The sequence below is a fragment of the Hippocampus comes genome, unplaced genomic scaffold (assembly GCF_001891065.2).
Source record: "Hippocampus comes isolate QL1 unplaced genomic scaffold, H_comes_QL1_v1.1 scaffold196, whole genome shotgun sequence".
NCBI classification, from domain to species: domain Eukaryota; kingdom Metazoa; phylum Chordata; class Actinopteri; order Syngnathiformes; family Syngnathidae; genus Hippocampus; species Hippocampus comes.
In genome coordinates this window covers 790,768-804,596 of record NW_017806173.1, presented here as the reverse complement: position 1 = coordinate 804,596, position 13,829 = coordinate 790,768, and the positions used below count along the sequence as shown (strand labels likewise).

Sequence of the window (13,829 nt, the reverse complement as noted above, 5' to 3'; positions counted from 1 at the left end):
GGGGTTTTAGTACAGAATCTATCGTTTTAAATAGTGCGCGTGGGTTGTGACGGTTAGCTTGAATAAGGTCCGACAGATATTCTCTTTTGGCCTCTTTTACTGTGAGCTGGTAATTACGCCAGCAGTCTTTCCAAATTTGATAAGAGACCTGCAATTTGTCTTTTTTCCACTTGCGTTCGGCTTTGCGACACCCCTGCCTAGCTGCGCGAGTTTTGTCGTTAAACCAAGGCTCGAGTTTAGGTTTTGGGAGCACAGTTTTTGAAGGAGCCACCAAATCCAGGATGGCACGGCATGATGAGTTGAACCAAGAGGTGAGTTCCTCAGTTGGATGCTGAGCTTGATGATACGAACACTCTCTTTGTGATGTACAATTGAAGTAAAGTGAAGCGAAGAAATACTCGAAACCAAAAGCTGGACGGGTTAGAGCTTCAGGTTCTCGGTAACAATTGCACAGTGCCATTAATTGCTAAGGGAGCCAGTGAAGCTTTGAAACTCCTGAAAATGCGCGATGAAAACATAATGGTGATTGACAGTATTGTGACAAAACAAGCTCGTGGTGATTGAGTAATGCAAGCGCTCCAAAAATAACTTTTCCAAAACGCTATTTTGGAGCGGTTGTGACCTGCACATTGATTACGCTGTGAAAATACAATAGAATGTTCAAAGACAAAGTTAGTTACTATGCAACAATGATGCAGACATTTTCGAGAGGTTCATAGGCCAGGAGCGACATCTATTGATGAAATTGTAATTAGGTAAAGAAAATCTATCTGAAAGCTGGGTAGATTTCTCCCTTTCATCTTCAAAGTTTTCACATTATTTCAAATATTCATATAGTGCCCTATCAGTCCTTGCCTTTTAAGGTAGAATGTTGAAATTTCAATGTACCAATGTTTGAAATACAGGCCTGGATCATTATATAATTAATTTAGAAAACTTTTGTACCATGGTTCATTCAAAATGGTATTTCACTGTTAATAGTCGTGGCATTTTTTTTTAAATTATTTTTTCAAATCATTTGAGTATTTGGTTCCATTCTTAGTGTTTTATAAAGACTTAATTATTATTATTCATCTTTGTGAAAGTTTTTGAAACATTCATATTGACAGAATTTTGTGTCTGCGATTGGATGGCAACCAGTTCAAGGTGTCCACCACCTACTGCACGAGAGTCCAGGTTTTCAGGTGCGTCTATTCAATATGGATACCAAAATGGCTGGCCCTGGCTGAAAGGAACACTGAAGGACAATGGAACAGATAAAAACAGACTTTGTTGATTTGTTTCCCAGGAGATGGTTGTCTGGTTGGAGAAAACAAAATCCAAGTGGATGAAAGTGTGAAACTTGTGGCAATGACTAGAGCGATGTGATCCGGGCGCCATGACGAGGCCTCTGAAAGAGGAGCTTCCAGACCTTGAGCACAGAGGTATTTTCATTCCTGTGGACTGTGGCACAGACTGGATCAGAAGAAGTCCCGGGGTGTTCCAGGAAGCGGTGCAGACAAATGAAAATTAAACTGAACCCAGAAAAGTTCAAACTGAGATAAGGTGAGTAATTTTTCAGTTATATTTTATTTTAAAAAAAAAAAAAAGCATAACGTAAAAAATAACTACACGGACATTTATAGTACTTTATTCATGGCCCAAATGACACAGGATTGAAACATTCACATTTATATAAAATGCACACATATTAGCATTTTGTGCACGGATTACATTATTTTTTCGTCGCTCATTAAAAAAAAAACCCTCCACATCCCAACTGCCCTTTCAACTTTGAGCACCTCCAAAAGTGATTGACAGCAAGTGGGTGGGGAGAAATGAACACATGTTGCAAATTTGAAGACAGAATACATTTTTACACGATTTAAAAATGGTTGAATTTTGAGGAGGGAAAAAAACAAGAATACAAATTACCAAACCTTTGTAAAACAAAATAAAACAAACTACATTTAAAAACCTCATATCACAACCAAATGAAAACTAACTCCCACGATGAATCCAAAATTATTATAGCCCTGACGAAAATGTTCGATTTTCTAATTAGATACAATAACAAAAATTTTCAATGCAGCCAAGGGAAAGAAAAGTTCAGCATCCCGATAAAAAGGGACTTACAATCAGCCTTGGTGCATGAAATCATGAAGCCTGCACAGATGAAAGCTGAAAATTTAATTGATAACTGTTCATCTTATCAACATACTTGTGATTCTTAATCTGCTCCCACAAGAATCTTTGGCCACAAACTCAGCAGGCAAAAGGTTTCTCACAAGTGTGGGTTCTTGTGTGTATTTTTAAGGTTCCCTTTCGAGAGAATCTTTGGCCACAAACTGAGCACACAAACGGTTTCTCACCAGTGTGGGTTCTTGTGTGCTTTGGTAAGTCTCCCTTCTGAGAGAATCTTTGGCCGCAAATTGAACAGGCATAAGGTTTCTCACCAGTGTGGGTTCTTGTGTGATTTATTAAGGTTTTCTTCTGAGAGAATATTTTGCCACAAACTACGCAGGCAAACGGCTTCTCACCAGTGTGGGTTCTTGTGTGATTTATTAAGGTTCCCTTCTGAGAGAATCTTTTGCCGCAAACTGAGCAAGCAAAAGGCTTCTCAGCAGTGTGTGTACTTGTGTGACGCATCAAGTGATCCTTCTGAGAGAATCTTTGACCACAAACTGTGCACGAAAGAAGTTTCTCACCACTGTGGGTTCTTACGTGCATTTTGAAGCTTGCCCTACAAGAGAATCTTTGGCCGCAAACTAAGCAGGCATAAGGTTTCTCACCAGTGTGTGCTCTGGTGTGCTTTTTTAAGGTTCCCTTCTCAGAGAATGTTTGGCCGCAGTCAGAGCAGGCAAAAGGTTTCTCACCAGTGTGGGTTCTTGTGTGCCTTTTCAAGCTTTCCCTCCAACGGAATACTTGGCCACAAACTAAGCAGGAAAAGGGTTTCTCACCAGTGTGGGTTCTAATGTGATCTGTTAAGGTTCCCTTACAAGAGAATTTCCGGCCACAGTCTGAACAAGTGAATGGTTTCTCACCAGTGTGGGTATTTGTGTGAATTTTTAAGCTTTCCTTCCAAGAGAATGTTTGGCCACAAACTAAGCAGGTAAAAGGTTTCTCACCAGTGTGGGTTCTTACGTGCTTCTTTAAGTTTGCCTTCACAGAGAATATTTTGCCACAATCTGAGCAGGCAAAAGGTTTCTCACCAGTGTGTGTCCTTACGTGCTTTTTTAAGCATCCCCTCCAACGGAATCTTTGGCCACAAACTAAGCAGGAAAAGGGTTTCTCACCAGTGTGGGTTCTTATGTGAGCTGTTAAGGTTCGCTTAAAAGAGAATTTCTGGCCACAGTCTGAACAGGTGAACGGTTTCTCACCAGTGTGTGTTCTGGTGTGTAATTCCAAAAGACTTTTATAAGCATACATTTTCCCACAGTGAGAACATTTCCAGGGTTTCTTGTCTGTGTTACATGTCAGATCATCTTCAGACTCATCCTCCTCCTCCTCCTCCTCCTCCTCATCTGTATTTGACGATGTATTGTCACTCTCTGATAGTGGAGCTAAGAGGCCATCTGCTTTTGATTCTTCCTGGGGGTTTCCAACACCTTTTGTTGTCATGTGTTGACATGAGCTGCTGCTTGGAGCCTCTCTGTCCGCATCATTTATACTTTTCAGAGGGACGCCAGTAAATGGCATCTTGCTGATAATCTCCTCCTCCTCTTCTTTGACGTCAGGGGGCTCATCCACCTCCGCTTTCATGCAAGGGTGCTCTTGCTCCTCCTCTTTAATACAATGGGCCTGCTGCTCCTCTTCCTCTTTCAAGTGGGAGACCTCTTTTTTCTCCTGCTCCTCTTTAATGCGAGAAGGCTCTGCATCCAGCTGCTCAGGACAAACATCTTCGGTGATGTCTGAAAGACACAAGAAGACAAACACGTGTGGAATTATGGTTTAGATCAGTGGTGTTAAACATACGGCCCACGGGCCGGAACCGGCCCCCAAGGAGGTTCGATCAGGCCCGCAGGATCATTTAAAAGTGAAAAAAATGCATAAAAGACATGGAATGGATATTTTTAATAAGGTGCAATTTGTCCGCTAGGCGACAGACTGTTTTGATCAGAGCAGAAGACAACATTGTTTTGATCAGAGAAGAAGACAACAGCAGAGAAGACAGAGAGCTGAGACAGACCCAACACAGCAGACACTATCAAGGACGTGTGAATACTTTTTTACACATTTAATAGCACTCTCCTTAGTTTGTAAGGTGTAGGCAGGTATTACATTTAGATTTTATATGCACATGTGGAAATATTTCAAAAAATCATTTCTTCATAAATCTTGTTTAATCTTAAAATGCGTTACTGTATTTTTCACGACTAATTGTTAGTTTTGTGCCTTTGTACAATCAGTGGGATCAGTTGCAATGCATATATGTGAATGATGAAAGTAAATTGCACATTTGTCGAAGGCAAAAGTGTCAAAGTCAAATGGACAGAGGGCCAAATAAAAAATTTTGCTGCAAGCTGAGGGCCGGACTGATCGATTGTTCATTGAAAAATTTAACAATTACCACATATAGTTTATTGAACCAAATTTAATCGACTGAAAACCTAAGAAATACATTCCAATATGATCAGATAAATAAAGCAACATTTTCTTATGGCTCTGTCAGTAAACTTTAATTCTCAACAGGCACAAAAAACAAATTTCCATGGTATAAAAATATCCATAACATGAATGAAAGAAGCCGGTTTTATTCAAGGCACCATCAATAGTCCATATTTTCTCTTTTAGCAAAAGTAGGCTAAATTTTCCTCAAAGACAAACAAATAATAGCAATTTTCGATCATTCGCTCGAATAAAATATTTTAAAAACATAATTGCATTGAAATACACTAAAATAAAGTGCAAAAATTTATTCACCAAAAACAACACTTTCTTCAAGGAGAAGTAACATGCAGTTAAAGCAAATACAGAATTATGCTTTAATTTTTACACTTGACCTGAGGAAAAACTCTTCATATGTGATTGCACAGTAATCCTGTATTCACTTCTTTGAGGCTGAGGCTGATACTTGGTGGTGTCTCATCTTTTCTACAAGTTCATCAATATTTGGGGTCAGGCTCTGAGCTAAGCAAATCCTCAAAATTGAGTGAAGGTTTTCAGCAGTCGACTTCTGTGTGATGTTTTGTTCAGCTTCACCAACAAAAAAAATAGTTGTTCACACAGGTATGTGCTGCCAAACATCGACAACGTTTAAGCATCCTGGGTGTGCAGCTGGGCCATTGTGTCGGGGAGGAAACGGGTAAACTGCGCAGCACCCACTGCCGTATCTTTTTCATGCACTATAGTTGTGTCATGCATAGGATGTAAAGCCAAAAACTCCTCTGTCACGCTTCGGCTGGAGTCCACTCCGCGGATGAAAATTGACAACTGGGCAACGTCAGAAACTTCAGCGTTCTCATCCACAGCCAAGGAATATGGGATGACATCTTTTCCATTTTTCACAAACTGCTCTTTTAGATAAATGGACAACTGCTCTACTCGATAGGCAATGGTGTTTCTGCTCATGCGCACGTTTAAAAAGAGTTGCTTTTTTTCGAGGCAAACTTCGTCACAAACTTTAAGCGTAGTTTTTAATGAAACCCCCCTTCGTAAGTGGCCGGGCTGATTTAGCGATCTCTTCTGCCGCAATAAAACTGGCCGTGACAGCAGCCTGGCTTTGTGATTTGGCTTTTTTGAACAGAGCCTGTTGAGATTTTAGGCTTCGTTTTAATTCCTCAACCTTCTGTAGCCTTTGTTCGATGTCCATATTCTTGTTTGTGCTCGCGCGTTTCGTTTCATGATGTCATCTCAGATTACACTCTTTCAATACCGCCACGCTTTCTCCACACAGAAGACACACAGGTTTTCCAGCTACGTCCGTGAACATGTACTCCGACTCCCACCTTGTTTGAAACCCCCGGTTCTCAGTGTCCACCTTCCGTTTTGCCATTTTTGATGGGTATCTGAAAGCGAACGTCACTGTTATGCGAGCGACTGCTGCACTAATAAATATTGAAATAAAGCGGCTGACTGCTTGGCGCGTCACCGTTGCATTGTGGGAAATGTAGTATTGGTGCGTGTAAAAGATCTGCGGGCTGCCGGCTTGCGGGACGGTTCTAATAATAAATCAATATCATCCCAGGGGCCACTGAAAACCTTCCCGCGGGCCGGATTTGGCCCACGGGCCGGCACTTTGACATTTATTGTCAAAGGAAATATAAGGTGCTTCATGAAATGTTTTGTAAAAGACATGTTCATTAACTTTCAACCTTTTCCTCATGTTCTTGTGCTTCTTTCGATCAAAACAAAGGAAAGATGGTTATTCATAGCAGAGTATGGTATAATTGTAAAGGTCCGACCCACTTGACATCTACCGAGGCCGTACGTGGCCCACAATGTGAAATGAGTTTGAGACCACTGGTTTAGATTTACAATGAAGGTTATTACAAGAGCCCAATAAATCCAAATGAATTTGTCTCGCACTTTTCAAACATAAAAGTGCAACTCAAAAGAGCAATTAAAACATCAAAATTGCAACATAAAAACAGGACCTTTCCCCTCCCTCCCCAACATACACATATACCTGTACATATCACAAGATGCCTCTGAGCGCATGGTGCGCACGCGCGCACACGCACACACACACACACACACGCACACACACGGGCGCGCGCGCGCGCAACCTGATGAACTATGTTAAAAAAAGACATGGCAAGGAACAGAGAACCATGAGGAAAAGAGCATCCAATCGGAGCTTACTGCCGTGTCCGTCAAATCACCCCCACCCTCCCAGAAAAAAAATTAATTGGTTTCCAAAAATTAAGAACGCAGCACTCAAATGAAGGAAAGATCACTGTGAGAATAGAAAAAAAGTGCAATTCGTCTCTCTTGACCACTTCTGAGAGAAAAGATAGATTTCTGTTGCGGAAAATGGTTATTAATGACAGGAAGAAAAGTAGGTCGTGGCCGAGAGTGAAAGAACGAGTAATGACCAAACCTGCTCCGCGTGAGCCAAATCGAGATCGGGACTTGTTGAAAACAGCCTCGCTGTCCTCTTTTGTCCCACAAGGTTGCTCCTCGTGCTCCGCTTTTCCTCTTGTGCACATTTTTCGGGAAAATGACAACACTTTACGTTCACACTTGATCTCTGTTTTGCGAGGCAGCGGCTAGCAAGCTAGGCCAAGTAAGCTAAGCTAAGTAAGCTAAAGTAGGCCCCGAAGCTTGAGATAATGACGTTATAGTCCAATAAAGCAATGATGGGCGTCCTGCATCGATGCTAAGGTGCGTTTAGCTGTAATTCGAGAAGAAATGTTGGTTATTTTTTCTTTACTTTATGTTATTTTTTTGAAACTGAAGCCGTGTTGTAGTTTGGCGTGTCCAGCGACAGCTCCAGAACAACGATCTACGGCAAAGCCCTTGGGACAAACTTAAAGGCAACAATCGCCTCGGGTCGTAAAATGTACTGCACACAGAATGTAAAATGTGTAAAAATGTATATAAACCGCCTTTGAATAGTAAAGCACAATATTGATATTATATTTCTAATGGCCCTTGTGATTTGTAAAGGTTTTGATACGAACATTTTGTGAAAAAAATGGTAACTCAAAAATGTTTATGCACTTTTCTGCACTCCCAAATGGAAATAATGTGCATTCTTTATAAATGATGGCAGTTTTAAAAACATTTGATACAGAAAATTGTTTTTTTTTTTAATAAAAACATGAGAGCGCATCAAAGAGAATCTATATATGTGTCGAATCATGTATTATTGTAGAGCTAGTATTGTTGTAGAGCTAGCTTAGAAGGTAATGGCATATTTGCAGTCCTGACATGTTCATTCAAATGTGTGTAAACAGGAACAAAAAAGTAATTGCAGCCCACTCCACGTCTTGAAAGTCGATTTTTTTCTTCCTGTGGAGATGATGCACCCTCGTTGGAGAATTGCTTTCCAGAATCGGAATGCCATTAAATCATATGCACTAGTTCAAAATATTACTGAATGATGTTTACATGCTACAACACAGCAACACTGTGTGATTTACACCGGGACAAATTGTTGGTATCCCCCTGTTAATGAAAGCAAAGCCCACAGTGTTATACAAAAATAGCTGCTGAGAGGTGCAGAGTCTCACCGGAAGCTGAAAACAATCTTGTGATTGATGTGATTGCCTCTGCAAACAAATATTAAGTTCAGGGTACCGTCATTTTTGTCCAGGTTTCATGATTTTGTAAAATAACATTATTGAATAGCATTCAAAAATATTGTCTTATTTTGAATACTTCATTTTCATCATTCCTTTTATTTTTTTGTTTCGTAAGACATTGGTAAGATTTCAGTTATTTCTGTGACCACTGTGGTATTTTCTTTCATCAATGAGGGGTAAAACAATTCCGTCCCCGTGTATATTTTAAAACGACAGACGAACAGACGAAATGTGTCCACTATATTGTTGTGTACGGTTTTATGTGAAGGTGAAAGTAAAATTTGAGACAAAAACAGGAAATTACAATGCGGCGTGTGGAAGCGGGTGCCCTGGTAAAAAAAAAAAAAAAAAGCAACTAAGCGAAGATTCTACACTACAGCAAGCCCATTGGGTCAAATTTTGTTTCACGCGTGAATCGATACAACGAAATAAAACGTTTGAGGTGAATATTTTCGCGGAGATTAAACTAAAAACCAACGCATTTAAGGCGCATTTTCGTTGCTATATGTGCTCATAAAGTTTATTTGAAGTCGAGTGTCGAATTACCAAGACATTTGTCCAAAAACTGTTGCCGTACAATGTTCGGTGCGTTTCCACTCCCGTAGAACAAGCTGCAACACTAGCTCACTTAAAAGAAACAAAATCCTCAAAATAACACAAATCCTTCTTCTCAAATTATAACTGAAGATACATTAGCTTCAGTCTATCACGCAGGACGTCCATCAATATTTTATTTGGACGATGACATCACTTGCTCAAGGTGCCGGGACTAGCTTAATTTAGCCTAGCTTGTTCGCCACCAACAAGCAGACGCGTTTCGTTGCGAGGCAGAGATCAAGCGTCAACGGAATTTTTTTCGGATTGATGGTGTGAAAATGTGTGCCAAAAGGATATCAGAAATGGAGAATGAGCTTTGTGGAACAAAAGAGGACAACGACGCTGTTTTCAGGAAGTCTCGAGTTCACTCACGCAGAGCAGGTTTGATCACTTGTAGATATTACTTTCTGTTTGTTTTTTGGCGAGACCCTCATTACGGTATTGTCATACGTTATGTGACAACATCCAGTATCGCGCGACTTGAACTTATCTATCCGTTCACGGAAACGCGGATCCTTATTCGTGTCGTAGCTGGCTTTGGGCAAGAGGTGGAGTACACACAAATTTCAATAAAAAAACAACCAAAGTTATTTCTCAAAAAGCAAAAAAATGCAGATACATGATGGAAAATTTCATTTTGTTTTTTTAAAATGTAATCAACAAGACCAACGTCACTGAAAAGAGGTAGAAAAGGGGATGAAAATTGTTTTGAAATGTTGTTAATAAGTTAAGACGAAAGGATGCTTTGACATTTTAAGAACAAAGAAAGGCAAAGCTACTTTATTGTTGTTGCACATTTCGTACACAAGGTAACTCACTGTGCTTCGCACAAGCAAACACACAGCATCCCACAAGCATTTACAAACACAAGTGACCAAAAATCAGTCCTGATTGAAGGTTCATCAGTCCGTGGCACTGACGGACTGCCACTTTTTTGGCAAATGATGACAAATTAAAAAACAGAAAAAAAAAAACTTAGCACTCATGGAAATGGGTTTGGAGTGTAAGATACTTACAATCAGACATGCCATCTTTGATTGTATAGGCGAACAGGTTTTCCATCAGTGACCATTTAGAACACCTAAATCAAATTTTTGGAGAAAAAAGGCAAGCTGGATTTAAAAGCATTTCCACTCAGAGCTGCATGTGTTACTGTTGGCAGCGTATTCCATTTGCGTGCAGCGTCACAGTAAATACAGCTTCACCGTGTTTACTTTATACTGTGGGCTCTACGAATTGAACCAAATCTACAGAAATCAGAGCTCAATTGGGTTCATATTCAATTAACTCTCATGGTTCTCTTAACGTTCATTGTAAATATAAACCACAATTCCAAGTGTCTTCGTCTTCTTGTATCTTGCAGATATCAGTGAAGATGTTCATCCTGAGAGTCAGGCGCCAGAGCCCCTGGACATTAAAGAGGAAGATGAGTATGAAGCAGTCCACCATTTTAAAGAGGAAGAGGTGCAGCAGTCCCCTTACATTAAAAAAGAGGAGGAGTCAGAGTGCCCTTGCATGAAGGAGGAGGGAGAAGAACCCCTCTTCATAAAAGAGGAGAAGGAGGAAGAGTATATCTGGAAGTTGCCATCAACTGGTGTTCCTTTGAAGTGTGACGATGATGGTGAAAGTGAAGCGAGTCGAGGTGCAGAGCTTCCAAGCAGTAGCTCACCTCAACACATGACAACAGAAGCAGATGGCCTCTTAGCTCCACTATCAGATAGCGATGACACTTTGTCACACACTCCTCATACTGGTGTTGATGATGAAGATGATGATAATAATGACGAGTTTGAAGCTGATGTGACATGTTACACGAAAAAGAAGCGCTGGAAATGTTCTCAGTGTCGGAAAACCTACGCTTATAAGAGCCGTTTGAAACAACACACAAGAACCCACACTGGTGAGAAACCATTTGTCTGCTCACATTGTGGCCGAAGATTCTCTCATAAGGTACACTTAAAAACACACACAAGAACCCACACCGGCGAGAAACCTTTTGCATGTTCGCTTTGTGGCAGAATATTCTCTCAGAAAGGAAGCTTGAAAAGTCACATCAGAACCCACACTGGTGAGAAACCTTTTGCATGTTCAGTTTGTGCTCAAAGATTCTCTCATAAGACGAGCTTCGAAATACACACAAGAACCCACACTGGGGAGAAACCTTTTGCATGTTCTGATTGTGGCAAGAGCTTTTCTGAAAAGTCCATTTTAAAAACTCACAAAAGGACCCACACCGGTGAGAAACCTTTTGCCTGCTCAGTGTGTGGGCAACGATTCTCTCATAATATCAACTTAAAAACACACACAAGAACCCACACCGGTGAGAAACCTTTTTCCTGTTCAGTTTGTGACCAGAGATTCTCTCGGAGGACATACTTAAAAACACACACAAAAACACACACTGGTGAGAAACCTTTTTCCTGTTCAGATTGTGGCCAAAGATTCTCTCTGAAGCATCACTTAAAAATACATTCCAGAACCCACACTGGTGAGAAGCCCTTTGAATGCTTAGTTTGTGGCCAAAGATTCTCTCAGAACGGACACTTAAGAAGTCACACGAGAACCCACAGTGGTGAGAGACCGTTTGAATGCCAAATTTGTAGCCAAAAATTCTCTCATAAGGGAGGCTTGAAAAGGCACACAAGAACCCACACAGGTGAGAAACCATTTGGATGCTCAGTTTGTGACCATCGATTTTCTCAGAAGGATAAGATCAAGAGACACAAGTGTATTGGTTTGGGAGCGCAGGGTGCTGATCCATGAACTTAAATTCTGGACTGCTGGCTCAGCTCATCTCCATATTTGAAGAGACAGTAAGTGAGGTTTTAACAACAAAGATGACCTACTTTGCAAAAGAAATCATGTGGACGTCGCATACACGAACACAAACTATATCATGAAAACATGCACACAGCTGAGCGCGATCAATTGGTTGGGTACTCCTGACCACATGTTTTTGCAATAGTAACTGTACAAATATATATTTCAGTCTATAGCGGTGTTCACACGGCAACTTTTGCTCCGGCGCAGCATCGGGGCTGCCCCCGTAGAGCGTTCACACATACAAAGTTACATCGGTGGAGTCCCTGAAAACAGCTTAAACCGGAGCAAATTTAACCCTGCTCAAGGAGGTGGTTTAAAAATTTGCTCCGGAGTAAATGCTCGTTTGCGGGGCAGCACCGATGTAAGATGGTACGTGTGAACGCTACAGGAGTAGACTCGCTACGCACGAGAAGAGTTGATTACATACGGCGAGAATGCTTTGCTTTCGTGCTCTGTTGTACTTCCGTCATCTTTCCTTTTGTAGGAGACTGGACTGTCTCGGAGATGTTTGTGTAGTTTGTTCCTCTGTTGTGTGTTCACCCCCCCCCCCATACAATTTATTTTGTGATTTCCTCTCTTGATTTTCTGTTTGGCGCATTATGTTTTGCTTTTCTGAGTGTCATTGAAGTCATCGCTGATTTGGGGGTTGGTCATTGCACACCTCTCGAGCAGAAGGCACGGAGACCGAGAAGGAGAAGGACGTGCCTGTAGTTACTTGAGTTGAACAAATTAATCAAGTGTATGTTTTAAAAAGAACCAACACGACAGCTCTTTTGTTTTATTTCCTTATTAGTACGATCGTATTGCACGGCCACAGAAACTGCCGTGTGGACGCAAGTAGGGCTGCACCGGGGTAAACACGCTTCTCTTTAGTCAGCAGCTTTTTATGTGTGAACGCTCCAAAAATTTGCACCGGTGTAAGATATATCACAACAAAATACGTCGATGCAGCACTGATGCAAATGTGTGCCGTATGAACACCCCTTATGTAACATCTGATGTTTTAACTTCATGTAGTCTGTGTATTTTAAAAAAAAGGCACTGGTGCCAAAATACTTAAATCAATGCACGCGCTTTGTCGAATGTTTTTGTGATGTCATATGAACTAAGTTCATGCTTGATTAGATGGAACACGGAAACGTTGTCTTTTGATGTGAAGGTGAGAAGACGTGAATATGATTCTGAATAAAATACAAATTATCAAACAGTGAGTCATGTTTGTCAGCATCAGTCTCCGAGGAGGTTTTCATTCAGTTGTTTACATTTCTAGAATAGCAGCTGATCACAGACATGACACAAAATGTAACCTTTTCATGCACAAATAAGGATACCTGGTAAACCTGATAACCTGTCCACTGCAGTAACCGCTGTCCCTTTCTGGCTTTCAGAACAACTAATTTCCACCCCCAGTGCACAATAAATATTTATTCTGTTCTATTCTTATTATGCAATTGCTCACAGGGCTCGAGACTAACTTTTTCCACTGGTGCGCCTACATTCTTTTCTTTGTCCCACCAGCACTTATGTTAAGTGCAGTAGTGGTAGTTTTGCGCTATCTTGACTCATAAATGTCTCTTTTTACACCCCACTAGTATATCGTGAATTATCTTATGCCTTGTTATTGCAGTTAATGTGACTGCAGCTGTTTTCACTCTCATAAACCAGTCATACCAGCAAAAATATTTTTGCACGGTCCTTTGAGGGGAATTAATAAAAATTCCAGACAACAATTTCCTCTCACGAAGAACAAACCAGACTCAAGCACGTAACTCAATCCGCCACTCTACTTAAAAAGACAATGAAGTGACAAATGAGCACCAAGAGAACTGAGAATTGAACTAATGTAGCCTGGAAATTAACAAGGATTTTCTGAAGACGGTTCAGCGGAGGAAAGCGCCATTTCCTGTTTTAGAAATGACATTAGTGGCCGCTAAGGAATTAGCTTTAGTTTAGCCCCGCCCCCTTGTTTGTTTTGTTTCCGAACGCTACCTCAGAGTCCTACTTGATTATTTTATTGACTTGATCTTTATTCATATTGGGAAAGCAATTATGAATATATTTTCATTTGGAATGCAGATTTGACAGTAGACAAAAGCAAACAAGTAAAAAAAGTTAAATATATATATATATTTTTAATAATCTTTATTGAACAAGTCAGAATACAATTCTCAGTAAACAGAA

At 40.6% G+C, this 13,829-nt stretch overlaps 2 protein-coding genes across 7 annotated transcripts; one reads left to right on the top strand and one right to left on the bottom strand.

Annotated features, from left to right (window-relative positions):
• Positions 1–1,145: 1,145 nt before the first annotated feature.
• On the top strand, positions 1,146–11,794 carry LOC109531862 (gastrula zinc finger protein XlCGF52.1-like). 4 transcript variants are annotated; one of them, XM_019896390.1, is made up of 3 exons: positions 1,146–1,184; positions 1,289–1,424; positions 10,189–11,792. In XM_019896390.1, exons 2-3 carry the CDS (start codon positions 1,379–1,381, stop codon positions 11,586–11,588), a joined length of 1,446 nt encoding a protein of 481 aa, XP_019751949.1. In that variant the 5' UTR covers positions 1,146–1,184; positions 1,289–1,378; the 3' UTR covers positions 11,589–11,792. The 4 variants fall into 4 exon arrangements, with proteins under 4 accessions (XP_019751949.1, XP_019751951.1, XP_019751950.1 ...); XM_019896391.1 differs by lacking the exons at positions 1,146–1,184; positions 1,289–1,424 and adding an exon at positions 8,857–9,206 and having other exon boundaries at positions 10,189–11,397; positions 11,482–11,794; XM_019896392.1 differs by lacking the exon at positions 1,146–1,184 and having other exon boundaries at positions 1,289–1,545; positions 10,189–11,791.
• LOC109531863 (zinc finger protein OZF-like) lies at positions 1,995–7,395 on the bottom strand. 3 transcript variants are annotated; one of them, XM_019896396.1, is made up of 4 exons: positions 7,022–7,395; positions 3,323–3,890; positions 2,834–3,070; positions 1,995–2,497 (listed from the first exon to the last, which is right to left on the bottom strand). In XM_019896396.1, exons 1-4 carry the CDS (start codon positions 7,128–7,130, stop codon positions 2,245–2,247), a joined length of 1,167 nt encoding a protein of 388 aa, XP_019751955.1. In that variant the 5' UTR covers positions 7,131–7,395; the 3' UTR covers positions 1,995–2,244. The 3 variants fall into 3 exon arrangements, with proteins under 3 accessions (XP_019751955.1, XP_019751953.1, XP_019751952.1); XM_019896394.1 differs by having other exon boundaries at positions 2,834–3,890; positions 7,022–7,137; positions 7,188–7,395; XM_019896393.1 differs by having other exon boundaries at positions 2,834–3,890.
• Positions 11,795–13,829: the final 2,035 nt, after the last annotated feature.

Coding starts and splice junctions, on each gene's coding strand:
- LOC109531863 (XM_019896393.1), bottom strand. CDS start 7,130: ATGTGCACAAGAGGAAAAGCGGAGCACGAGGAGCAACCTTGTGGGACA. Junction 3,891..7,021: donor ATTTGGCTCACGCGGAGCAG/GTTTGGTCATTA, acceptor TGTGTCTTTCAG/ACATCACCGAAGATGTTTGT. Junction 2,498..2,833: donor GAGAAACCTTTTGCCTGCTC/TGACTGCGGCCA, acceptor GTTTGCCTGCGT/AGTTTGTGGCAAAATATTCT.
- LOC109531862 (XM_019896389.1), top strand. CDS start 9,104: ATGTGTGCCAAAAGGATATCAGAAATGGAGAATGAGCTTTGTGGAACA. Junction 9,207..10,188: donor AGTTCACTCACGCAGAGCAG/GTTTGATCACTT, acceptor TGTATCTTGCAG/ATATCAGTGAAGATGTTCAT.